Here is a 27,542-nt window from a genome sequence, read left to right as displayed (position 1 = left end):
TTTATGACAGGATGACATTGCCCATCTTAGATCATGAAACTTCCATTCTGAACTTGATCCTTCTAAAGTACACCTGTGTAAAGCAGGTGTGCTTGCCAGAGAACCGGCAGCTAAATGCAAGTAATGCCTTGTAATCAAACTGTACAAGTTGTTTGGTAGCAAATGGTTTTTGTATAATTTTTGCTTTCATGCTAATCCAAAGGCTTAATGTGCTAAACCAGGTCATCTTGGAATGGATTCTAAGCCAGGTCATTTTGGAGCAAATTGTTAAAAGGCTGAAAAATGAGGATCCCGTTATTTTTCAGATGGCTCGAATTTTGTGGTCAGCAACAGTGCTTGCCGTTGTCCTTGAAGAAAGCTGTCCGTAAAAATCTAACAATCTTTGTGGTGTGAATTTCCCCTTTCTTGACATTAATTTGAATCTGGCGCCAAGTCAAGGGGATCTCCGGGATGCAGCAACAGTAACGTCATCAAGCAGAGTAAGCAGAAGAATTCTCACAGTCGGCAAAGCAGGACGTAAAAGCACTAATTATCCTTCATATTTTATAAATTTTAGAGATGAAACGAAATGATTGGGGCATGCACATTAAAAGCTGAAATATCATAAACTTTAAAAAATATATTAAACTTGGAATTTTTATTAGAATGGAAAAGTTTGACATTAAACAATTATAAAATTAGTTTTTCAGGGCCAGAGAGGTTCTCCAGGAGTAGTTATGTCCTTAGTACACCATTAAAAACCCAGTTACACCTCATTAACCAGGTGTGACTTTTTCAGGGGATTTAAGCAGCGCTGTTATAGTATAAAAGTGGAAGTTCTCATCAGGTCACTGATTTCTTATTGATTGTAGACAATGGGGGTGGGGAGGATTTGAACAGCACACCATATGGAGAAGCATAGAATCGCTGACAGCAGCTTCTAGATTTCCACCTGTGTGCGGACTCCAGACGTTGCTCTCAGTTTCAGAGGAGTAATGACAGCAAATGCTGTTACTGCTGCAAAATCCGGACCTATATATTGGAACAAGTAATTTCAGGTGAAGCATGTTTTCTAAGGCAGTACCAACAAAGGAGCAGACCTCCTGCAGATATGCCGTCAACAATATGAATAGACCTAGATGCAGCTTCCTGAATCTATCTCTGGAGTTATGCCATCGGAATCTTTGATTCTTTCCTAAAGGCCTGCAGAATTTCTAGGGTGAAACTTACTGTTGCTGAGAAGTTGACTGTACCCTTCACGTTTTATTCATTGGCTGATTCCACTGTGCGACTGGATGACTTCTGCCCTGTCAGACGATACTAGTTGTCAACTGTGGCTCAGTAGGTAGCTCTGTCATCTCTGAGTTACAAGGTTTTGGGTTCAAGCCCCACTTCAGAATATGAGCACGAAAATCAAAGCTGACACTCTAGTGCAGTACTGAGGGAGTGCTGCACTGTAGGCGGTGCCATCTTTTGGTTTAGATGTTAACTGGAGACCCCATCTGCCTGCTCTGGTGGTTGTAAAAGATCCCATGGCAGTATTTCAAAGAAGAGCAGGAGTTATCCCCAGTGTCCTGGCCAATATTTATCTCTCAATCAACATCACCGAAACAGATTATCTGGTCATTATCACATTGCTGTTTGTGGGAGCTTGCTATGCACATACTGGCTGCTCCGTGTCCTGCATTACAACAGTGACTACACTTCAAAAAGCACTTCATTGGCTGTAAAGTGCTTTGAGATGTCCAGTGGTCATGAAAAACGCTGTATAAATGCAGGTCCGTCTTATCTGTCTGTCTTCTTTGGTGGTGGTAGGTGAGGACTAAATGTTGGCCAGAACACAAGGAAAACTCCCCTATTATTTTGAAAGCTGTCACAGTATCTTTTGAGTCCACCTGAACGATGAGATAGGCTAAACTGAGGCCCTATCATCTGAAAGACAGTGCCTCCAACAATGCAGCACTCCCTCAGTATTGCACTGGTCAGCCTAGAATATGTGGTAATCCTTTAGTGAGGCTTGAATTCAAAACTTTCTGCCTCAGTGGTGGGAGTAGTTTAATCTTTTGCATTTTCTTCAGTGATGTACAGTGAAACTTTTTTTCACGTTTTATTCATGAATGGGATGTGAGCATCACTGGCAAGGCCAGCACTTATTGCCCATCCCTAATGGGCGGCGCAGTGGTTAGCACCGCAGCCTCACAGCTCCAGCGACCCGGGTTCAATTCTGGGTACTGCCTGTGTTGAGTTTGCAAGTTCTCCCTGTGTCTGCGTGGGTTTCCTCCGGGTGCTCCGGTTTCCTCCCACATGCCAAAGACTTGCAGGTTGATAGGTAAATTGGCCATTATAAATTGCCCCTAGTATAGGTAGGTGGTAGGGAAATATAGGGACTGGTGGGGATGTGGTAGGAATATGGAATTAGTGTAGGATTAGTATAAATGGGTGGTTGATGGTCGGCACAGACTCGGTGGCCCGAAGGGCCTGTTTCAGTGCTGTATCTCTAAACTAATTGCCCTTGAGAAGGTGGTGGTGAGCTGCCGCCTTGAACCACTGCAGCCTATGTGGGTAGGTGCACCTACAGTGCTGTTAGTGTTCCAGGATTTTGACCGGTGACAGTGCAGGAAACTGCAATATAGTTCCAAATCAGGAAGATGTGTGACTTGGAGAACCTGCATGTGGTGTTCTCATGCATCTGCTGCCGTTGTTCTTCTGGGCGGTAGAGGTTGTGGCTTTGGAAGGTGCTGTCAAAGAACACCCTGTGTTGCCAGCAAATATTTCTTTTGTCAGATAATGACAGAGGTATCTGCTGGGTAAAGCTTCTTTGTCCCAAAAATATGCCTGGACACCACCACCTGTCCCCTCAGAGAAAACCTAACTCTCTATTAGAATTTTTGTTCACATATGCTGAGTATGCTGCCACTAAGCTATATTGCCATTTAGTGCCACATAATGAGCATTTTTGTGATGAGGATTCACTGAGGCAACCCAAATTCATTGAGTCAAAAATGAAACCTCTCTGTGTTTCACTTAGTTAGGACTACATTCAGCCTCGTGATTTGACATCTGACCGCCATATTAGGGGTTTTATATACATTTTGTATTCCTCCTTTTTGTGTCATGAATATCAAATTTTGTTAATTTCTTGATTATTACTGGCTGCATTTTTTATTTTAGCTTGGATCAAGGTTAACCTACATGGGAAAGTTGTACAGGAATATTCTATTTATGCTTTGAACAATGTTGCCATGGTGTTGATAGATTTTATTGGAACTTGATATGAGGCTTGCCACATTCGCATGCAACATTTGCATGTTTATGGTTAATTCTAATAATATTACAGCAAGGCTCCCTGAAAGCAATTAATGCGGTATTGTGCTGGAACTTTTCCAAAGTTCAAGACAACCGATTTTTCAATAAAATGTTCCTGTTTACTTTGAGGAAATGCTCTCGAATGCACATAAAAAAAAAATCCCGATGTGTTTGCCTTCACACAGGCAGAATGTTGGGTCAGTTTTCCTATAACCCCATTGCCTTCACTTATACCCGTGACCCTGACTTGAAGCCTCCTGAACCTCTCAATATTTCTGAGTTCAGCTATTTTAAATATTATGGGTGAGTGTCAGGAAGGAGCACAACCTACGATTTAGTACTCACTCAAAATAGGGGTAGCAAATAATGTAAAGAAAGGAATTTTACATAAGTGGTAGCTGTTTCTATGGGCTTTGGGGGGAATTTTATACTGGTGGGAACCAATGCCAAGATCCTTGTGCCACCTCTTCTATGGAGGGCTGCGGAGGTGGTAGCTGCTGCTGTAGCTGCACCTACCGGAGGCTGAAGAGCATCGCTAGAGCCAGGCCTCAGGTAGACCAGGGCAGGATGGGTCTCGTGGAGTGGGGGTCGCAGGGGAGGAGGTCAGCAGTAAGGGTAGGGGTTGGCTCACACTGGACCCCCCCCCCCCCACGCATTTAGGCACTAAGCGCCTTTGAACGAAGGACCCACCCACCCTGGAGCCTGGAAGCAGCCCACAAGGTTTTTCGTGCCATGCTTCCTGTGCAGTGACAGGACCGCCCATCACGTGGCTAATTGCGGCGGGAAGAGGCCTGTAAACGGGGGTTAATTACCCAGTTAAGGGCCTCAGTTGGCAGCGGAGTGGCAAGGCTGTTCACAGGCCTACCCATCTCCGGACTAAATTTCGACGGAAGCAGGATGGTGGCAGCAACCCCCCCCCCACCCGACCACCACCACCATCCTGCCCGATTTTATGCTCTGCCTGTTGCGGGGGAGAACATAAAATTCTACCCTTTTTGCTATTCAGTGCACTTGCACTGTCCGAAGGACAAATCAATAAATTATCATGCAGAAAGTTTCTAGTTACACAATTCAAATTTCTCTACACTCGAGGTGCATCTGGCAAAGCCTAACCCAGTTTCTGTGGGTGCTCTTCAAACCAGTGAGACTGGAAGATGATCAGAAGGTCTTCTAATGTCACTTTTACATAATTTAAGTGTTGTTGAAACACTTTGGGCTGTTTCAGGAATGAGTTGCCCACCTTTCTTCTGTGGGTCCTGAAATTGCAAATTGTGTGCAAAGGGGTTGGCGATCTTCTGTTACTCTTCTCTACTCCTGTCCTTACTGTTATGTGAAACCAGTCCACACTGAATCTGGCCATAAGACAATTGGCCCCTGTATGTGCAAACAATATGCATCATTCAGGGAATTCCAGGTATGATTGCTGGTCCATTGGGCGTTCAGTCATCTAGGGCAGTATCACAGTGGGGCTTCCACAGCTGACCTCTGCATCCCTGGGTAGTTTAATTCAACACAGTTTGATATATTTGTATGTAACCTTGGTTGAACAGAGTGGTTTTGAGAAACTTTTAAAGTTGGAAAGATAAATATTTAAGTTTTCATGCTGTTAAGTGTTAACTAAAGTATCTGAAAGGAGCTTGGTATAGACCTCGTTAATATTTGCAAAGGGCATGAGTACAGTGATTCCAAAAAATATTTGTATGACAGCTATCATGAACCTACTCTGAAAAACACAAAAAGTAGATATGTTTTGATTTGATCTTGAAATATTGACAAAAGTAAACAGAGGGCAAGTGGAAAGATGAGTCATCCTGAGGTACATCATCATCTACACCAATGAGTTTTCAACTAAATGGCCTGCTTGAATGAACCATGGTAATAGACCATAATGTATCATTTTGAAGCAGCTTGTGTCTCTTAATTATGGGCAGCTCGGCTTTTAAACTAGCCGCAAGTAGCGAGCTTTCAAGTATTTAACGACACTAATTAGTGTCAATTTGTGGCCATGTTCTCATTAAAAGGTTCAGTTGCCAAAGTAAGTCTTAACTATTACTGAAAAGCATTTACTAAACCTGAAAATCACACATAAACAGAGTGGGGAAAACGGATGCTGAGCCAGGAAGGGAGGGTTTAAGAGGATTGATAGAAAGCTTGACTAACAAAGTAGGCTTTGAGAAGGTTTATAAAGGGGTGAGAGAAACGGAAAGGGAAAAGGAGTTGATGGGCTTGGGGAGGGAGCTCCAGATTGTAGGGCTGAGGTTGCTGAAGGTTCTGAAACAGATAGACCGAGGGGAGGCAGGATCCACACAAGACTGGAATCAAATGAAATAAGTCTTCGGGAGGAAATATATTGCTGAAGTAAACTGCCAAGAAAGGTGGGATGAGACAGTGAATGCAATTGTAGGTGAGGAAAATAATTTTAAATTTGCATTATGAACAGTGAGTTCACGTTGACCGGCAATGGTGAACATGTTGAGTGAGTGGGAACAGATATGGGTGGAATGTTTTGGGCGAGTTGGGAGTTTATTGCGGGCAGGAGCCAGCAAGGTGGGTTGGAGTAGTTAAACCTCGAGGTATCTGCCATGCATAAGGGCTCCTGTGACAGAAGAACCTATGTGTGGGTGGGGGTAGACCTTGTTGGAGACTTGAAATAAACAGTCTTGGATAGGATTTGCGCTCGGATTTCAATATGACATGATACTAACATAATTTGAAGTTTTTTTTTGTCTAGTGTAGTGTCCTATTGTTTTTCAGGTGTGACAATCACTTAAGGCAAAAAATTTTGATTGGCTCAGATATTTAGTACCTATTAAATTAACTAAATTAAACAAATCAGAAGACAATGGGGTAGTTGAACCAATCAAAACTCCTTGCAATCACTTGGCCGATGGGAAAACTTCATTTAGCAATGGGCAAGAAATGCAAACCCACTAAATTAAATTACTTGCATTTCTTTTCAGAGCCTTAAAAAATCACTCATTAGGGAGGAGGAGACAGTGAAGGAAAGAGAATGTGGCCCTAGCACTAAATGAAGTATGCGGGTACTACAAATGTTTTTTTTTGTTTTAAGTTTAAAATTCATTTGTGAACTCTACTAGTAAATGATTTTATCAGATCAGTACCTAAGTCTTGCAGAATGGGAAGATCCCAGGTTTAATTCTTGACCTGTGCTGAGTTAATCTCCTTTGAAACGGCAGTTCGGTTGCTGACATTGGCTCTGATATCTCTGGTTAGGATGAAGGGAATTCATCACAATTCTCACTCTGATCACTATCCCTGCTGGAAGTGCCCTTACATGGGCTGTGGATGAATACAAGATTCTCGCATTGGAAATGCTGCTGGCGTTTGCTGCTGGAAGTTTGCACATAAAAATGGCAACTTCAGTAATGTGCCAGAGGATGCTCATCAAATTGTACCCGACAAGGAGTCATCGACTTAAGGAGAATAGAAAAACGCAAGAATGATAACCCATGTTATTTTTCTTTTACATCTGGGGATGGAGGGGGTTGAGAAAGGATGGAATAGCTTGGAATTGCTGCAGTTAATGTGCTGGAGCTGAATTTATTCTCACCAATTCCATCCCATGAATTTTGAGATGTTATTACTTTTACTTGGCGTTGACTATCCGACATTCGAACAGTAACTAAAGCAGCAGTCAATAACCAGTATCTCCGAACGGTTCCGATAGTGTTAGAGGTAAATAGAGGCTAGGTCCGAGTAGCATATTTTCACTGGGAACAGTGACCTCTGGGGCAAGATAGCAAGGGGAGTTCGTAACTTTTGTCATGAAGTAAAATTATTTTCTATCATCTGTATCAATGAGCACCATATTTTAATTTCCTACATTTGTTACTCTCTGAGCTGTGGACTTGCACCCATCAGAACATAATTGATATCACTGGTGCAACCGCTTACCATTTGAACACAAGATTCTTCATTTTGCCAGTGGTCGCTCTACTGGATACTTCAAATGCGGTGTATCTTCCTGCATCAACCACACGGTCATTTGAGTAGAGCAATCACAAGGAGACAACAGCACTTTACTGGCAAAGCAGAGATGAAATTTAATATTCTCATAAGTTTGGGATGGACTGTCACAGTAGTTATACTGAGACAACCCAATATAATCATAGAAACCTTGGGTACCCTGTCAGACAAAAAGCATTTTCTGAACACTTTATGCAGAGATATCGTGTGTTTTCGAGAAATATTAATACCAACATTAGGCCAACGTAATGACAGTGGAACCAAGCTACTGACCCAAGCTGTTGCAGCTGAACAGTTTCCCTTGAGAGTTTGATAGTGGGCACAATAATACTGGGTCATTGTGGTGTCAGAGCCACTAAGGCAGGTTGAAGGTTATACTTGGGTTCACTGGGCCCCAGCTGTAACTCCATTTTAAAGTGGTGGAGATAGGCCTATCAGAAGGTGGGGTGCTACACTCCACTTCTGCTTGCCAGTATCTGCAAAGAATTGCAATAGTGTTATTATGATAGAATTTCAGCATGCCAGAAGCTCAGTGTCGCTTGGAAATTGGGGAGAAGAGAGGCACTTCAACTTTCTGCCACAGATCTGGCTTGTGGATCAATGTACAGTCCCCTTGGGGATCAAATCAGCCTTTCCTCTGCTGATCACAGCTTCTTTCTCCACCCCCGCCCGCCCCCCACCACCAACCACCACCGTCCCTCCCACCTGGCTGATTGCTGCTCTCTTTTCCTCATCAAACCTCATTTCCTGGTTCCAGTTAGCCAGGGACTGTCCTGAAGAGTTCCTGGCCAAGGGATGCTGCTGCTGGTCCCCCACCCCTGCTCCCCTGCAGCTGGTGAGCTGTCAAGCTGGCCAGCTGCTGGCCATGAAATGGACAAAATCTTTTAATGAGGCTGTATTATCCAAATTGTCAGGAGGTCCATGTCCCGCCCCTTATCGGGTTTTCCCTGTGATCCTCCGCAATCTCCCCATCTCTCCGTAATTATTGGGGGCATGATGTCTTGTCTGTGGCTTGTCTAAGCCACATCTCCACTTTCATTACCATATATATTCCACCATAGCTATTAATCTTTGCCTCTTCGACAACTGTGGTTTAATTTCATACTAACTCATAGCCCCTTCTTCCCTGATAATATTTCCCAATATTTATTTCAGCAAGTCTTCACCTTCTATTCCAACAGTTTTACTAATGCTGCTTTCCCTCTCTCGTCTCACTCCTCGACTTTCTCCAATGCCATACCATATTAGAGACATATGTAGCAAATCAGAAATGATAAAAGAATTACAGTAATAGAGCTCAATTAAGGAAAATGGGATTGACTTCCAAGTACAGGTTGTTCATGAAGGATGAAAAGACAGGCAGTAAGGATAGAAATCTTCGTATATTTAGGAGAATTTAGAAATTTAAAGATGGAGAATTGATGAAGTAATAAAACAAATAGTTGGACTTCAGTGAAGAAGGAGGTCTAAGATGGAATTAATATTTAAGGTCTGCTGAAAAACTTTTTGGGCAGGATGCTAACTTATGAGCTAAGAGCATAAAATCAGGTGGGATGGAGGCGGGGAGAATCCCCGAAATTTAGTCTGGAGTGGGAAGGCCTGTGAATGGCCTTCCCGCCCCACTGCCAATTGAGGCCTTTAACTGGGCATATAACCCCTAATTAAGGGCCTCTTCCTGTCGCAGCTGCAATTACCTGTGCGGCAGGCAGCCCTGTCACCACATGGGATGCACGGCATACAAAACCATGCAGGTTGCTTCCTGGCTGCGGTGTTGGGGAATTGAGGCAGGCTTCGTTCAAAGGCACTTAGTGCCTGAACGTGGGACCTGGCATCAGGAAGAGAGGGGGGTGCCCGCTGAGGGTCACCCTGCAAGAGCCCTCCCGTCCCGACCTACCTTGTGCCTGGTTCCAGTGCCGCTTCTATGTGTTTGGTCACTGTAGTTACAGCAGCAGCCATCCCCTCCGAAGTGGCACTGCAGCTGCCGGCCTCTGATTGGCTGGCAGCTCTGCAAGGCTGGGACTTCAGGTGGCAGGGCCCTAAATCATACGGAAGGCCCGCCACTGTCCAGGTAAGTGCCCGATTGACACTAAATTCGATGGGCCTTCCGTACAGGAGCCGACGCGGGGATCTCTTAGTCAGTCTCCCCTGACATCAAGACCCCCGCTGCCAGCACAAAATTCCACCCAAGGTATCTAAAGACATTGAGGTAATTTGGGATTTCAGTTAACCTAACCTAATATTGAAATAATTGATTCAGAGATTCTGCACTTGTGAATGTTCATTTAAGATTGTTGATTTAAGATTGTTTCTTGGCCTAATATGTCAAGGGCAAGTAGCCTGATGTAGACATTAAAGCAACCTGTTCTCTGATTCTTCTAAAGCTACACCCTTCTTTCATGATTGCTGTCAGACACCTACAACTTGTCAGCCGCTACACGTTGATGGTAATCTTGCTCCATGCCCTGGGTTTTACCAAAAGTAAGATGTAAAAATTCCGTGTGTTGGTAAAGCAATATGTATGAAAGCTGTCTGAAGGCAAAAAGGACAGGAACAGTGGGAAGCAGCTAGTTGCAGAATAATTTATAGACAAAGAATGGGAAGAAGGGATAGACACCACAATGGGAAAGGTGTGTGTAAATGTGTAAGGGTGAGGGCTTGCCCCGATACCCAAAAATGCCTCGAGAGTCTGATGTCTTGTTCAGATGAATGATCTTTATTGCAAGCATGTAAAGAGAAATCCTACTCTCTCGAATGACTGTAGGGATTCTACCAGTACAGTGTTTGAGCACTCGATTTATACAGTTACAGGAGGTTTACTTGACGAGCTGTTTCTTTAATTACGTCACCTTCCCATCTTACTCTCTTCCCTGATCTCATCTACCTCTTGATTAGATTATTCATGTGGTTCCCTGTGTCTCACAGGCAAGCTTTTCTCAAGTTTTAGCAGCTTTGGTTTTACGCCAAGTATCCCATGATGCCCATATGCCAGTCTGCCCTACAGTGTGCAACAACCATAGAGAAATATAGATGGAAAATAAAAGCAAAAAGAGGGACATACCAAGGATTAGCGTGGGAAAGAAGCAAATAAATAGTTACAGTATGAGACTTTTATGTCTGAGTAATGCTTAGGAAGATAAAATTATGTCATATGCTGTATATAGTCATCATGGAACGTGTCCTCTGACTCATCGAGCAATTATACAGGACAGCCACAATAAAATATTAACTATTATATATAGCAAATGCAAGATAATTATTTCAAATACACCAAGCAAGGAGGACCAGAAGACATGAATGTAAAGGAGTGAAAAGTAAACTAGTATTAGGAGAATATACTTTATTCAGAGTGCATAAAAATTTGGCAGAATCTACCAAGTGAAGTAAATCATTGCACAATGGATGATTTAATAAAATGAGATTAATTTTGGGCTAAATGGCTTTTTCTTTTCTCTCTTTTCTCTAAAGATTTTCCATTAGTGTGGCAGCCATGCCTTTTTACTTGGTTTAGCATCTGGGTTCTGCATTTTATTTCTGTTGTAACTCAGAAAGGGAAGTAATGTCATATATGGGAGGAGAGGCATACTCCTCAAAATAGCACACATTATTTGTGTTGGTGCAAAATGAAAATTATTTTTTCTCCCAGTGAAAATTAGTTTGACTTCTGGTGAGTTTTTTTTATGAAACCAGTACTTCAGATCAGTAAAATGTCTGTCCCATTTCTTGCATTTCTGCTCTCATCCCTTTCCCTCCATCCCAGAACCATGAAACCGAGTGTTCCGCTTGTTCTCATCTTCCACTCCACCAGCCTCCACATTCAATGGCAGATCATCCTCTGCCATTTCCACCACCTCCAGCATGATGTCACCACCAAACACATGTTCCCCTCCCCTTTTAGCCTTCTGGAGGGACTGCTCCCTCCCCAACACTGTGGTCCAGTCCTCATCATCCCCTCCCAATCTCATGGTATCTTCCCATGCAAGCACCTACTCTTTACCTCCTTCCCACCATCCATGACCCCAAACAGTCCTTCCAGGTAAAACAGAGATTTATGTTTACTTTCAAATAGTGTACTGTATTTGCTGTTCATGAGGGGGTTTCTTCTCTCTTGGGGTGACAGCTTTGCAGAACACTTCCATTCAGTTTGCAAGCCTGACCCTGAGCTTCTGGCCCCCTGTCATTTTAATTCTCCACCCCACTCACTCCCTAACCTCACTGTCCTCCTGCAGTGTTCCAATAAAGTTCAATGTAAGCTTGAGGAGTAGTACTTGATCTTTCAATTAGGCACTTCAAAGCCTTGCGGATTCAACACTGAGTGAGTCAGTATTGGCATCTATGTAAAGCAGAAAATGGTGCTGCACTTCTCAATATTTTTATCTGTGGGACAGTTATGCAGCTAATGGCCAGCTAATGGAGGGAAAGGAGTTGATATTACGCCCAAACTTAGTGCCTAAAATGCACTTACTCGTTGTTATGACCTGAAAACCTGGATCATGATTTGTACAATTATTTAGCCAGTAGTGATGTAGTGATCGTCAGATACAGACCGGGATTGCGTTTTCCCAGCCGATGCCCCTCTACATTGCTTTCATTGATCTCACCAAAGCCTTTGACCTCGTCAGCAGACGTGGTCTCTTCAGACTACTAGAAAAGATTGGATGCCCACCAAAGCTACTAAGTATCATCACCTCATTCCATGACAATATGAAAGGCACAATTCAACATGGTGGCTCCTCATCAGAGCCCTTTCTTATCCTAAGTGGCGTGAAACAGGGCTGTGTTCTCGCACCCACACTTTTTGGGATTTTCTTCTCCCTGCTGCTTTCACATGCGTTCAAGTCCTCTGAAGAAGGAATTTTCCTCCACACAAGACAGGGGGCAGGTTGTTCAACCTTGCCCGTCTAAGAGCGAAGTCCAAAGTACGGAAAGTCCTCATCAGGGAACTCCTCTTTGCTGACGATGCTGCTTTAACATCTCACACTGAAGAGTGCCTGCAGAATCTCATCGACAGGTTTGCGGCTGCCTGCAATGAATTTGGCCTAACCATCGGCCTCAAGAAAACGAACATCATGGGGCAGGATGTCAGAAATGCTCCATCCATCAATATTGGCGACCACGCTGTGGAAGTGGTTCAAGAGTTCACCTACCTAGGCTCAACTATCACCAGTAACCTGTCTCTCGATGCAGAAATCAACAAGCGCATGGGAAAGGCTTCCACTGCTATGTCCAGACTGGCCAAGAGAGTGTGGGAAAATGGCGCACTGACACGGAACACAAAAGTCTACAAGTGTATCAGGCCTGTGTCCTCAGTACCTTGCTCTATGGCAGCGAGGCCTGGACAACATATGTCAGCCAAGAGCGACGTCTCAATTCATTCCATCTTCGCTGCCTCCGGAGAATACTTGGCATCAGGTGGCAGGACCGTATCTCCAACACAGAAGTCCTCGAGGCGGCCAACATCCCCAGCTTGTACACACTACTGAGTCAGCGGCGCTTGAGATGGCTTGGCCATGTGAGCCGCATGGAAGATGGCAGGATCCCCAAAGACACATTGTACAGCGAGCTCGCCACTGGTATCAGACCCACCGGCCGTCCATGTCTCCGCTTTAAAGACGTCTGCAAACGCGACATGAATTCCTGTGACATTGATCACAAGTCGTGGGGGTCAGTTGCCAGCATTCGCCAGAGCTGGCGGGCAGCCATAAAGACAGGGCTAAAATGTGGCAAGTCGAAGAGACTTAGTAGTTGGCAGGAAAAAAGACAGAGGCGCAAGGGGAGAGCCAACTGTGCAACAGCCCTGACAAACAAATTTCTCTGCAGCACCTGTGGAAGAGCCTGTCACTCTAGAATTGGCCTTTATAGCCACTCCAGGCGCTGCTTCACGCACCACTGACCATCTCCAGGCGCTTACCCATTGTCTCTCGAGATAAGGAGGCCCAATAGAAAAAGAAGTGATGTATGAACTCCCTTCTATTGTTGCCTGCTATTACAATCCTCTCTTATGTTTATCCCTGTCTGTAGAATGCGCTGTGCTGCTCGTTAACAGAAGGCTAAACAAAAAATAAAAATGCTTGACCTGAATGTATGTGCCACCAGTAGAATGATGGGTCACTTTTGAGTGAGGCACCTGTGCTGTCTTAATGACCTATTTGGAAAATGCACTTACCTGTGTAGAATCAATCCATATAGACCAGGAAAAGAAAACAGGTTTAATCCCTGGCGTGTGCTAAGTTGGTTGATCTTAGTTGGACTGATGCAAGGTGTGTTGCAATTCGCTTCTATATCCCTGGATCAGTGAGGGAGAAATAGAATAGAAAGGGTTCTGCATCCTAATTACTTTGAGGTGACTCCTGCTGAAAATCTGTTTGTGTGGACATTGGGTGTTGATGACACCTAGCTGTGGTGCCTCTTGCCCCACCCCCGGTCCATTAATTTGCCTGTGCTTTCACATAAAGAACAAGCAGTTCTGTAAGAATTTGGAGAGCAGCCATCAACCTAGAACATGATCCCAACAAGAGTTAGAGACTCTTGAGAGGGAATGCATTCTGTTCAGAGCAATAGTACGTTGTGTGAATCAGGTGGACGTTTTAGATTATGCTCCAGTCCTGCAATTTAGAACCAGAAGAACTTCATTTTATCTTCTATTCCTTCATGAAGATACTCCTTATTCAGTAAACAGCACAAATTTAGTCTTCAGTCACTTTTTTTCTTCCTTTGTTTTTGCTCTTTGAAGGTGACGTGTAGTGGTTTGGTTTTACAGCACCTAAAAATGCAGAGTGTTAAATTTGCAGCTACTCAGCCACCACATTAATAGGGCCACGGTACCGTCTCTACTGGCATGCCTTTGAGATACTGCCTCCAGGGAAAAGAGCCTTAAGACATGTTGCAGTAAAATACATTGGTGTCCTAAAGTATGGAATCAAGTTCTCAGTACGTAAGATTACCAAGTACATAAAAATGACCGAGTATAGCATCAAGTAGCCCTAGCAAAACTGGAGTCAATGGGAATCAGGGGGAAAACTCTCCGCTGGTTGGAGTCATACCTAGCATAAAGGAAGATGGTTGTGGTTGTTGAGGTCAATCATCTCGGCTTCAGGACATCACTGCAGGAGTTCCTCAGGGTAGTGTCCCAGGCCCAACTATCTTCAGCTGCTTCATCAATGACCTTCCTTCAATCATAAGGTCAAGAGTGGGGATGTTCGCGAGTTAGGCCACAGCTGGAGTACTGTGTGCAGTTCTGGGCACCACACTGTAGGAAGGATGTGATTGCCCTGGAGAGGGTACTGAGGAGATTCACCAGGATGTTGCCTGGACTGGAGCATTTCAACTATGAAGAGAGACTGAAAAGGCTAGGGTTGTTTTCCTTAGAGCAGAAGAAGGCTGAGGGGGGACATGATTGAGGTATACAAAATTATGAGGGGCATTGTTAGGTTAGATAGGAAGAAACTTCCACCCTTAGCGGAGGAGTCAATAGCCAGGGGGCATAGATTTAAGGTAAGGGGCAGGAGGTTTAGAGGGGATTTGATGGAAAAAATTTGCACTCATAGGGTGGTTGGAATCTGGAATGCACTGCCTGACGAGGTGGTAGAGGCAGGAACCCTCACAACATTTAAGAAGTATTTATATGAGCACTTGAAACGCATTAGCATTCTAGGCTAGCGCCAAGTGCTGGAAAATGGGATTAGACTAGTTAGGTGCTTGATGGCCGGCACAGACACGATGGGCCAAAGGGCCTGTTTCTGTGCTGTATGACTCTATGACTCTATGATTGCACAATGTTCAGCAACCATTCGCGACTCTTCAGATACTGAAGCAGTCCATGTAGGAATGCAGCAAGACCTGGACAACATCCAGGCTTGGGCTGATAAGTGGCAAGTAACATTCGTGCCACACAAGTGCCAGGCAATAACCATCTCAAACAAGAGTGAATCCAACCATCTTCCCTTGACATTCAATGGCATTGCGATCGTTGAATTCCCCCACTATCAACATCTTGAAATTACCATCGACCAGAAATTGAACTGGAGTAGCCATATAAATACCATCAGGAGTGAGGATGGGTGGGTGCAGCTCCAACAACACTCAAGAAGCTCGACACCATCCAGGACAAAGCAGCCTGCTTAATTGGCACCCCATCTACAAACATTCACTCCCTCCACCACCGACGCACAGTGGCAGCAATGTGTACCATCTACAAGAAGCACTGCAGCAACGCACCAAGGCTCCTTAGACAGCACCTTCCAAACCCGCGACCTTTACCAACTAGAAGGACAAGGGCAGCAGATGCATGAGAGCAACACCACCTGCAAGTTCCCCTCCAAGCTACACACCATCCTGACTTGGAACTATATCGCCGTTCCTTCACTGTTGCTGGGTCAGAATCCTGGAACTCCCTTCCTAACAGCACTGTGGGTGTACCTACCCCACATGGACTGCAGTGGTTCAAGAAGACAGCTCACCACCACCTTCTCAGGGCAATTAGGGATGGGCAGTAAATGCTGGCCTAGCCAGCGATGCCCACATCCCATGAACGAATATTTTTTTAAAAAAAGCTTCTTGAGCTGATACCATTTTCTATTGTCGAATCACTTCTACCTGGCAATATGGTGCAGCTGCCAGATGTTCTAAATTCTACCTATTTATATTTGGGTATATTTTGACCACTGATAACAGCATCAAAGCAACCATGTGCAAGACCTTTTATGCAGCCATTCAGTAATGTGTCTCAATCTATAAGCAACAAAAGGCAAATGAATTGTTGCATTTATGATGTGCACCAGCCTCATTGGATTTCCTTGCTCTGCCTGTTATTTCTAGTTCACGCAGCTGAACAACTGACTGCCCACCCTCACCCTCTAATCCCCGAATAGACCTGATCTTTGTATCATATGTATTTTTGACTGCTTAAGAAGCTGGTTTAAAATGAATATAGGCATACACACATCGGCGCATGATCCTATAGTTTTGCAGTGAGATATCAGTGGTTTCCCAAGTCTACTGGCAGAGAATTTATAGTCTGTAATGCACAACTGGGTATAGTAATGTACTGGTTAGGTTACTGGGTAAGCAACCCAAAGCTTGCAAATTGAAATCCTAGCAAGGCAAACTTGTAATCTGTTTGGAGGAGGGGGTTGTGGGGGCGGGTCAGTGGGGAAAGGCCATGAAAATTATTCTTTTAAAAAAAATGTTCTTGCTATGTTTTTTTTTATTTCCAAAATATACTTTATTCATAAAAATCTGTAAAAATTACATTGCCAAACAGTTTCAAACAGCACCAAAAAATACAAACATTGCAAGGGAAATCAGTTTCCTTCTATACTATCATGAGTTTCTTCACAACCCTTCCATTTCACTATTGTCATGCCAATTACAGTTTTACATTTACAGCAATTGAGAATATTAACGATACAGTTCGAGGGGTTTCCCATGGATCCAGCCCCTCAGTCCAGCTTGGTGGGGGAACCTTACACTGTGCTCTTTCCCCATTGAGCCTTTGCTGCGGCTGCCCCAAGCTTTAGTGCGTCCTTCAGCACGTAGTCCTGGACCTTGGAATGTGCCAGTCTGCAACATTCGGTGGTGGACAACTCTTTGCGCTGGAAGACCAGCAAGTTTCGGGCAGACCAAAGGGCGTCTTTCACCGAATTGATAGTCCTCCAGCAGCAGTTGATGTTTGTCTCGGTGTGCGTCCCTGGGAACAGCCCGTAGAGCACAGACTCCTGTGTTACAGAGCTGCTTGGGATGAACCTTGACAAAAACCGCTGCATCTCTTTCCACAAAGGCACATTCCAGGAGGAGGTGGGCGACCGTCTCTTCCCCACCACAGCCAACGTGGGGGCACTGTGCGGAGGGGGCGAGACTTCGGGTGTGCATGAAGGATCTGACGGGGAGGGCCCTTCTCTCCACCAGCCAAGCTACGTCTTGGTGCTTGTTTGAAAGTTCTGGTGATGAGGTATTCCGCCAAATGACTTTGACGGTCTGCTCGGGGAACCATCCGACAGGATCCACCGTTTCCCTTTCCCGTAGGGCCTTGAGGACATTCCGTGCAGACCACTGCCTGATGGACCGGTGGTCAAAGGTGTTTTCCCGCAGAAACTGTTCCACGAAGGATAGGTGGTACGGCACCGCCCAACTGCATGGAGCGTTCCGCGGCAATGTGACCAGGCCCATCCTTCGCAACACCGGGGACAGATAGAACCTCAGCACGTAGTGACACTTGGAGTTTGCGTACTGGGGATCTACACACAGCTTGATGCAGCCGCACACGAAGGAGGTCATCAGGATGAGGGCCACGTTGGGTACATTTTTCCCGCCCTTGTCCAGAGATTTGAACATCGTGTCCCTCCGGACCCGGTCCATTTTAGATCCCCAGACGAAGCGGAAAATGGCTCGGGTGACTGCCACGGCGCAGGAGTGGGGTATGGGCCAGACCTGCGCCACGTAGAGCAACAACGTGAGCGCCTTGCACCTGATGACCAGGTTCTTACCCACAATGGAGAGAGATCGCTGCCCCCACATGCCCAACTTTTGTCGTACCTTGGCTACTCGCTCCTACCATGTTTTGGTGCACCCCCCGGCCCTTCCGAACCATATCCCCAGCACCTTCAGGTAATCTGACCTGACGGTGAAGGGGACAAAGGATCGGTCAGCCCAGTTCCCAAAGAACATGGCCTCGCTCTTGCCGTGGTTAACTTTGGCTCCCGAGGCCAGTTCAAACTGGTCGCAGATGCTCATCAGTCTGCGCACGGACAGCGGATCCGAGCAGAAGACGGCGACGTCATCCATGTACAGGGAGGTTTTGACCTGAGTGCCTCCGCTGCCTGGGATTGTCACCCCTCTTATGCTCGCATCCTTCCTAATAGACTCAGCAAAGGGTTCAATACAGCAAACAAACAAGACCGGGGACAGAGGACAGCCCTGTCTGACTCCAGATTTGATCGGGAAACTTTCAGATTCCCACCCGTTGATTGAGACTGCGCTACTGATGTTTGTGTAGAGCAGTTGGATCCAATTGCAGATTCCCTCCCCAAACCCCATTTTGGAAAGCACGTCCATCATGTAGGTGTGCGATATCCTGTCAAAAGCCTTCTCCTGGTCCAGGCTGATGAGGCAGGTGTCCACCCTCCTGTCCCGTACGTAGGCGATCGTATCCCTGAGTAGCGCGAGACTATCGGAGATCTTCCTGCCGGGTACAGTACAGGTCTGATCGGGGTGAATCACCAACTCCAGAGCAGACTTGACTCGACTGGCTATGACTTTGGACAGAATCTTGTAGTCAACATTAAGCAGTGAGATGGGCCGCCAATTTCTGATTTCTGCCCTCTCCCCCTTCTGCTTGTAAATGAGGGTGATGATGCCTTTTCTCATGGATTCTGACATGCTGCCGGCCAGGAGCATACTCTCGTATACTTCCAGCAGGTCCGGGCCGACCCAGTCCCACAGGGCCGAGTACAACTCGACCGGTAAGCCGTCGCTCCTGGGAGTTTTACTCGTCTCGAAAGACTCGACGGCCTTTGTCAGCTCGTCCAGAGTTAGTGGCTTGTCCAGTCCCTCCCTCCTGCTGTCATCTAAGACCTCTGTGATAGATGACAGGAAGGACTGGGAGGCTCTGCTGTCTGTGGGCTTCGCGTCATACAGCCCAGCATAAAAGGATTTGCTGATCCTTAGTATGTCGGACTGCAAAGACGTTACTGAGCCATCTTCTTCCTTCAGGCTGCTGATAACAGAGCTCTCTCTGTGTACCTTCTGGAAGAAGTAACGCGAGCACGTCTCATCCTGCTCGATGGAGCGGACTCTGGACCGGAAGATGATCTTGGAGGCCTCCTTGGCAAAGAGCGAGGCCTGCTGGCTCTTCACCTCTTGGAGGTCCTCCTTGACCTCGACCCCCATTGACTGCAACCAGAGCAGATTTTGCATAATTTTCTGGAGTCGGGACATTTCCCTCTGTCTCTCTCTCGCCTTCTGAACACCTTTGTGGATGAAGAACCTCTTGATGTTCTCCTTAATCGCTTCCCACCAGTGAACTGGAGACTCAAAGAGGGGTTTCACGGTCCTCCAACCTTTGTAATCCCTTTTGAGTTCCTCAACGTTCTCTGGGGTCAGCAGTGTCGCATTGAGCTTCCACGTCCCTCTGCCAACCCGCTGGTCGTCCTGTAAGTGACAGTCGGCCAGTAAGAGGCAGTGGTCGGAGAAGAACACCGGCTTGACGTCGGTGGATCCGACCGTGACAGCACGGGACACAAACAGGAAGTCAATCCTGGAACGGGCAGACCCGTCCGATCTTGACCATGTGTATCTGCGCTGCGCTCCGTCTGCAGGTTTGCTGAAGACGTCGTGCAGTTTGGCATCTTTAACTGTTTCTATTAGGAATCTGGACGTAGCGTCCAGTTTGCTGTCATCACTGCCGGATCGTCCAGCCGCATCGATGATGCAGTTGAAGTCACCGCCTAGGATGACCGGCCTGGACGTCGCCAGCAGCAGTGGGAGCTGCTGGAAGACGGTCAGCCGCTCGCTGCGTTGTACCGGGGCGTACACGTTGATCAACCGGAGCGGAGCGTTGTTGTACATCACGTCTGCTACGAGGAGGCGGCCGCCCACCACCTCCTTAACTTCGGAGATGGTGAAGTTACCTCCCCGCAGCAGAATACCCAGGCTGGAGGAACGGCAGTCATTACCCCCCGACCAGATCGATGGCCCGTGGGACCACCATCGCGACCACTGCCTGTAGGTGCTGAGGTGTGGTATTCCACACTCCTGCAGAAACAGTAGGTCAGCTTTGACCTTGGCAAGGTAATCCAAGGTTGAAACACATCGCGTAGTAGATTTAATGCTACGCACATTAATGGAAGCAATTCTTACACCCATTTTTTACTAAAAATTAGTTGTTGCTTCCCATACCATTTGTCCTCGCTAGTCCCAGTCCTTCCCCTTCGGGATGTTCCTGCATACCCATCGTGTGCGCAAGCAGTTTCACGTTGGTTGGGCTCAGAAACCCCTCCTGATTTTTCATGCAGGGTTTGTGCTGCTCGGGTGACATCGGGGGGGTCTTGTAGGCAGAGAGGATTGGGTTGTCCTCAGCTGCTTCCATCTGTTCCTCCTCGAAAACATCACAGCTCCCGGTCTCCCGGAGCTCAGGTGCGCCAGACGTGTCCCTGCTCCCGGTGTCCCGGAGCTGAGATGCGTTGGCCACGTCGTTACGTGTGGGGCATTGGGGTTGGGGCACGCCGGGCCCATCACAGCTTCCAGTGCCCGGGGGCTGGGATGCTTTATCATCCATCTCGGAGTTCTGCCGCCTCTTTTGCAGGGGCTGTCGTTCCAGCATTTCCCCGTCCAGTGAAGAGGAGTTGTTGCAGTCTGATTCAGAAGAGAGCCTCCTCTTGCCACTGGTTTGGGTGGTGGCTTTGGGATGTTTTTTCTTTGTGGTTTTCCTCTGGACCACTTGCCACTGACCTGTTTGTCCATCTGCTGCCTCCTCCTCCATTGATTCTGTCTGTGGAGGAGGGGTTTCCGGGCGCTGGGTAGGTGCTGGGTCGTTGGTTTCAGCTGCCTCCCCTTCCTTCTCAGGTTGAAGTTCCTCACTGCGGAGAAGGTTGCTGGTCTCCTTTCGAACAGCGGACGCCTTCGTCGAACCTTCTCCCGGCCTTTCCTTGGACCTTGCCGCCTGAGCATAGCTGAGGCAACGTTTGGGGCAGGTCTTGTAGAGATGGCCTGCCGCACCGCACAAGTTGCAACACTTAGTCTGCTTACAGTCCTTGGTCTGATGGCCTTCCTCCTTGCAGTTCTTGCAAACAACCGTGCTGCAGTTGGCTGCCATGTGACCAGATTTGCCACAGGTGCGGCAAACTCTGGGCTGCCCAGCGTAGACCAAGAAGCCTCGACTTCCCCCGATAGCGAAGCTGGAGGGAGGGTGGATGATGGCTCCACTGGGATCTACCTTCAAGGTCACCTTGACCTGCCGCTTGCTGGTCCAAATCCCAAAGGGGTCCTTGACATCAGTGCTGCTGCCAGCCACCTCGACGTACCTGGTGAGAAAGGTGAGTACATCCACCACCGGAACATGGGGGTTGTAGAGGTGAATCGTCACCACCCAGTCCCGTTGTGACGGAAGCGTGAAGAGCGGCTCCGCTGTGAGGATCGACAGTGGCGCCCGGTCCCCTTTCTCCTTGAACGCCTTCAGGAACTTGATGCATCCCGCCACGTTCCGGAACGTCACGTCGAAGTATCCACTGCTGGGGAAATCCTGCAGGCAGAAGACGTCCGTCGCTTGAAATCCACAGCAATCGAAGAGAATTTTCTTGATGAAGAAGGTGCGATCGATCGGTGCATCTCCTTCCTTGTCCTTCACGACCACCCGAACGGTGTTGCGCACTCCCTGGCCCGAAGCTCAAAAATTGGTTATAGCCATTTTACTCAAAGCTTCCCCAGGATCAAAAGGCAATGATCATGGTCTCTTCTCAATCAAATAAGCACTGATAAGAACAGATACTACACTTGATCTTAGCCAAAAGGCCGAGAAGCGACCTTACACTGTAGGCGACATTTGCAAGGCCACTTTTATTGTCGTATCCTTTGTGATCCTGCGAAGGTGGTGGTGGCCCCTCTGCTTGAACAGCTCTTCATAGTGATGGTGCTTCTGGAATGGTGTTGGGTGGGGCAATTGCAGAATACTGTTAATTAATGTACGTTCAAGTCAGAACGGTGTGTGACTGGGAGATGATGGTGTTCCAACAACATTGCTGCTCTTTACCTTCTTGGTGGGGAAGTGAAGTGCTGTTGAAGTAAGCTTGGGGATTGCTTCAGTGTATCCTATAGATTTCACATACACTAGTCACAGTGTGCTGGGGATAGAGGGGCGGTCATTATATCAGTAATGTAGTACTTTTACTAATACTGCTACAGTACCGTATTTGGAATGGATTGGAAAGGGAGTGGTTTTCTTCTCAAAATGTGTTTATCAGTGTTTTATGACTGGATGCACAGTGCAAAAATTCCTGCTTTCTTCACACATACTCCCTTTACCCACATTTTGGGTTTTGTGCCATTTATAGTAACAAACTGAAGAACCGTCTCTGTGCAGTCCCTTTTGGCTACTCTATATAGAGTACTGATAAGAATATTAAATAATGCAACAAATCTTTGTAAGATTTGGATCCCAACCCTTGTAATTATTATTGCCTTGTAATGCTCTCGTAAAAATCAAATAGAAAGTGGAAGGGAGAAATAGGCAGGGAAGGGACAGAAGTGTCAGAGATGGTCCACAAAGGTAAGGCTCAGGTATAAATAGGAAGGGCTATTGATGAATTTCTCCCGATCAGAATAACAGGAACCACATGAACAAAACCAACATTGGAATAGGAGGGGTCAAGCAGGGGGCAAAGCTTGTTCCACATATCATACAAAAAGACAGGCATAGTTGGGAACTGCATGTGTTTCCAAAGCAACATTTTTTTATCTGGAAGAAGTGAGTGCAGTTAGAAGAAAAAATTATTGGAAGCGAAATGAAATGTAGACAAGTGGAGGAGTGTGGTGATAGATAAAGACTGTGTTTGAGGCATTGCTCGAGGAGGCAACAGAGGCTTCAGGGCCATTCTGGTGAAGGACGGAGCTGTGGAGAAACTTAACATTCACAATGAAGAAGAGATGATTGGGGTCAGTGAACCTGAAAAGGTTGAAGTGAAGGAAAACTTTAGAAGATTCAGATATGGGCATAATGTTTAATAGAGGCATGCACAGTATTTTAAATGCTGTGTTGTCATCGTTCGGTCTCGATCTCAATCTCACAGTGTTAACTCAACAACCTCTTGTGTTGCTTTTAAGTAGCAGTTCTGAATCCTTCTGTCTTTGTTCCCCAGGTTCCTGAGATCATCAGTACTATCCGTCAGGCTGGGAAGACCGTACGACAGGAAGAGGTGCAAATCCGTGTACATGATGACGATTCTTTTACTCAGAAGTATGAAGTCCTGTTTGTCGGGAAGGTGACCGTGGCACATAAGAAAGCTCCTCCAGCACTAATTGATGAATGTATTGAAAAATTCAATCACCTCAGAGAGCACGACAAGGATGGAAGGAAAGGAGATGCAGAGCAGAAACGAACTGAAAGAACACACACTGAGAATTCGCTGTTCTTCAGTTCCAAACTTCCAACACCATTGGTGCAAAAGAGGAATAAATCTGCTCCTAAGCTGACTATTCAGGATGAACTTCCAGTTACGCCGTCACAGAGTATTCTGGAGAAATGTGGCTCACTTGACATGAGCGGCGGTTCAAACTGTGATGGAGCAGAGCATGGTGGTTTACAAGGAGCCCGGATACGTGCTGTCAGTGCGCCAAATATTGTGCAGCCAACAAGTGTGAAGGCAAATAGGACCATGCTATTCACGGTAATGTCTAGTGATTTTTGCAGTTCTGCTACACCTCTTCACCTTAAACTACAGTGAAATCTGTGAATTCGGAATACTGAAGGGTCTTGCACCAACTGTTCTTATTTTCAAAAATGTCCATTGTGTGTACAGAAAAATGGATGAGCCAAATATTCTGGGATTGGCTGTACCTCTTGCAGCATTCCTATTTTTTCACCCTCACCAGGGATCATGCCTAATTCTAGAGCCCTGTCAGCAGGATGGGGTTTCTTAGTTCATTGCCAACCTGGGCTCCTGTTTCCATGGAGGGAGGAATATCCTGATCCTGGGATCTGCTAAGTTGGCAGTCTGCACAGGGCAAGGTGGCTGCTGTAGGGCCAGAGTAGGGAAGATCCCAGGCAATTTGCGGCGTGGGGCAGGGAGTGAGTGTCCTGCAGACCCCTGTCTGGGATGTCCCCTGTGTGCTGAAACTGGTAATGTTTGAAGTGCTGGGGGGGTGGGCTGGTGGTTGGTAAGGGGACTGTTAGCAGCTCAGCTGTATCTGACGTACTGGTGGAGTAGGGCTGCCAAATCTGGATGTTTGATCACATGATGTTCTGACCACATAGCACCTGACCTGAGAGGGAGCCGAGCACGCATTCAATTCCAGACATAGAGCCGTAGCTCTGCTGCTGTACATATTGGGTAAAGGGATCATGAGTAAAAGGGGTTTCATCATCCTTGGCTCCTTGGCTGCCTCGCAGTCCAGTTTTTAGTTGTAAATGGATTTGGTGCATGAAAGGATGTCCATAGTTCATAATTAGCTAGTATTTGTGATTTCAAGATGCAGTTTGCATCTACTGTAATGCAAGTTATTTGGGACTGACAGTAAGTATCCATTTTTTGGAGGAATATGGGTTTGTGCAGGTTTTGCTGCAATTAAGTTGGGCTTCAATACAGTTGTGCCTCAGTTGGTAGCACTTTTGTCTCATGAGTCAGAAGATTGTGGGTTTACGTCCCATTCCAGAATCATGAGCACATGAATCTAAGCTGACACTCCAGTGCAGTACTGACAGAGTACTCCACTGTCAGAGATGTCACAGTGGCGCAGTGGTTAACACCGCAGCCTCACAGCTCCAGGGACCCGGGTTCGATTCCGGGTACTGCCTGTGTGGAGTTTGCAAGTTCTCCCTGTGTCTGTGTGGGTTTTCTCCGGGTGCTCCGGTTTCCTCCCACAAGCCAAAAGACTTGCAGGTTGATAGGTAAATTGGCCATTATAAATTGTCACTAGTATAGGTAGGTGGTAGGGAAATATAGGGACAGGTGGGGATGTTTGGTAGGAATATGGAATTAGTGTAGGATTAGTATAAATGGGTGGTTGATGTTCGGCACAGACTCGGTGGGCCGAAGGGCCTGTTTCAGTGCTGTATCTCTAATCTAATCAAACCTTTTGGATGAAATGCTAAACCGAGATCCCGTCTCCCCTCTCGTGGGTGTAAAAGATCCATGACGATATTTTGAAGAAGAGCAGAGAGATTATCCCAAATGTCCTGCCCGATATCCCTCAATCACAAAAACAGATTATGTAGTCATTATCACGTTACTGTTTGTGGAAGGTGCTGTGTAAATAGGCTGCTATATTTCCTACATTGCAACAGTGACTACATTTCAAAGGTACTCCATTGGCATTAAAGTGCTTTAGGATGTCCTGAGGTCATGAATCTTACAAATCTGTTGGAGATAAGTGCCAAACAAAAACCGCCATTGTTGGGTGAGTTGAAGGTAACTTGCTAAATACCTCAGGTCACCCACACCTGTTCAGTGGTTTAATTTCACTTAAACCTGGTTCTGGGTAATCAATTGGGATAAATAGGTAACCTGAAGGGATGATATTTAGGGACTAGTAATGATAACACGATTAGGTGCACGGTCAAATTACATCATTAAAGAAATAGTCAAAGAAGTTCAGATTAGGAAACAGCAGATGTTAAAAGGAAACAAATTTGATCTAGTCCAGATAATTGAATGGAAAAGGTGCTGGAGAAGAAGAAATATTCGGTCCAGGACTCAAGTCCAAGATTCTATTGATAAGTAAGCAGATCAGAACACATAAAGGTGGAGGCATAGAATAAAATGATTAATGATACAGAAGTAAAGGGGAAAATTAAAGGGTTAAGGGATTGTATGAAAAATGTCTGAAATCAACATAGAGTGGCAATAAAGATTAACAAATCCACACCCCAGTCAATGTGTGAGTCCGTAGTGGAGGCCAGAAAACCCACCTACAGTATGTAGAGGATGCTAAGGTCTGAAAATTCAGCTGGGGTCAAAGTATTATCTCCATGGTTGATGGAAAGCACCATTCTGTGCCGATTGGCTATTGGACAATGGCCGACACAGACACAATGGGCCAAATGGCTTCCTTCTGTGCCATAAATCTCTGATTCTATGATTGAAAGGCATCACAACAGAGCCTGAAGCTGTCCTGATGCATTTGAGTACATATATATCTATGTGCGTAAATATAAAACGAGTTGATATCCTGTGGCACTTCACATAGTAAGTTGGAGAATACGGTGTCTTTGTGTTGCTGCTTTTTTTAATGGGATATGGATGTTGCTGGCGAGGCCAGTATTTATTGCCCATCCCTAATTGCATTTGAGAAGGTGGCGGTGGTGAGTCGCCGCCTTGAACCACTGCTGTCCATGTGATGTAGGTATTCCCACAGTGCTGTTAGGGAGGGATTTTAACACTGTGACAGTGAAGAACGGCAATATAATTTCAAGTTGGGATGGTGTATTACTTGGAGGGAAACTTGCAGGTGGTGGTGTTCTCATGCATCTGCTGCCCTGGTTCTTCTAGACGGTAGAGGTTGCTGGTTTTGAAAGTGCTGTCGAAGGACCTTTGGTGAGTTGCTGCAGTGCATCTTGTAGATGGTACACACTGCTGCCACTGTGCGCTGGTGGTGAAGGGAGTGAATGTTGAAAGTGGTGTTTGGGGTACCAGTCAAGTGGCCTGCTTTGTCCTGGATGATGATGAGCTTCTTGGGTATTGTTCGAGCCGCACTCACCCAGGCAAGTGGAGAATATTCCGTCACACACTTGACTTGTGCCTTATAGATGGTGGACAGGCTTTGCGGAGTCAGGAAGTGAATTACAGAGTTCCCAGTCTCTGACCGGCTCTTCTCTCTCTACATCTCTGTCAGTCACTTTTTCTGCCACTTCTTTCTCCTAAACTCTGTTTTGCTCTGCCTCATTGGCTTCTCTCTCTGTCTTTTTCTTTTCTTCCCCTTGGGTGGGAGGTAGGTGATCGCATAGCGTGATATGGTAGAAAAAGGAGCAACCGACGGCTGCAGTTGGGATGGGTTTGGAGGGGGAGGGTGTAATGTAAGTAGGTGAACCCACACCTTCCCTCTTATACTGTAATTCTAGAATCCGACATGAATCAGTCCAGGTTGGGTAAAATGATCAAGACTCACAATTCAGTATAACTCGGTTGTTGCTGAACAAGTGCCGCTTGATAGCACTGTCGACGACTCCTTCCATCACTTTGCTGATGGTCAAGAGTAGACTGATAGGCCGATAATTGGGTGGGTTGGATTTGTCCAGCATTTTGTGTACAGGACATACTTGGGCTATTTTCCACATTGCCGGGTAGATGCCAGTGTTTAGCTGTACTGGAACAGCTTGGCTAGGGGTGCGGCTAGTTCTGGAGCACAAGTCTTAAGTATTATTGCCGGAATGTTGCAATGAGTGCCACAGGATATCAACTCGTTTTATATTTACGCACATAGATATATATGTACTCAAATGCATCAGGACAGCTTCAGGCTCTGTTGTGATGCCTTCCAATCATAGAATCAGAGATTTATGGCAAAGGCCCATAGCCTTTGCAGTATGACCTCACATCACTAAAACTGCCAATTTTCACCTCCGTACC

At 46.2% G+C, this 27,542-nt stretch overlaps 1 protein-coding gene and 1 pseudogene across 4 annotated transcripts in view; one reads left to right on the top strand and one right to left on the bottom strand.

The window, feature by feature from the left end:
- The window catches only part of tbc1d1 (TBC1 (tre-2/USP6, BUB2, cdc16) domain family, member 1), a 329,569-nt gene that overhangs the window by 110,423 nt on the left and 191,604 nt on the right, over positions 1-27,542 (top strand). For all 4 annotated transcript variants that reach the window (XM_068036947.1, XM_068036966.1, XM_068036956.1 and 1 more), the window contains exon 2: positions 23,118-23,645. In XM_068036947.1, the coding sequence (XP_067893048.1) occupies positions 23,118-23,645 (528 nt within the window). The remainder of the gene's footprint in view (positions 1-23,117; positions 23,646-27,542) is intronic.
- On the bottom strand, positions 21,678-21,786 carry LOC137377755 (U2 spliceosomal RNA; annotated as a pseudogene).

The sequence above is a fragment of the Heterodontus francisci genome, chromosome 1 (genome assembly GCF_036365525.1).
Source record: "Heterodontus francisci isolate sHetFra1 chromosome 1, sHetFra1.hap1, whole genome shotgun sequence".
NCBI lineage: Eukaryota > Metazoa > Chordata > Chondrichthyes > Heterodontiformes > Heterodontidae > Heterodontus > Heterodontus francisci.
The sequence above is the reverse complement of the archived record's forward strand: the minus strand, read 5'-3'. Positions and strand labels throughout refer to the sequence as shown.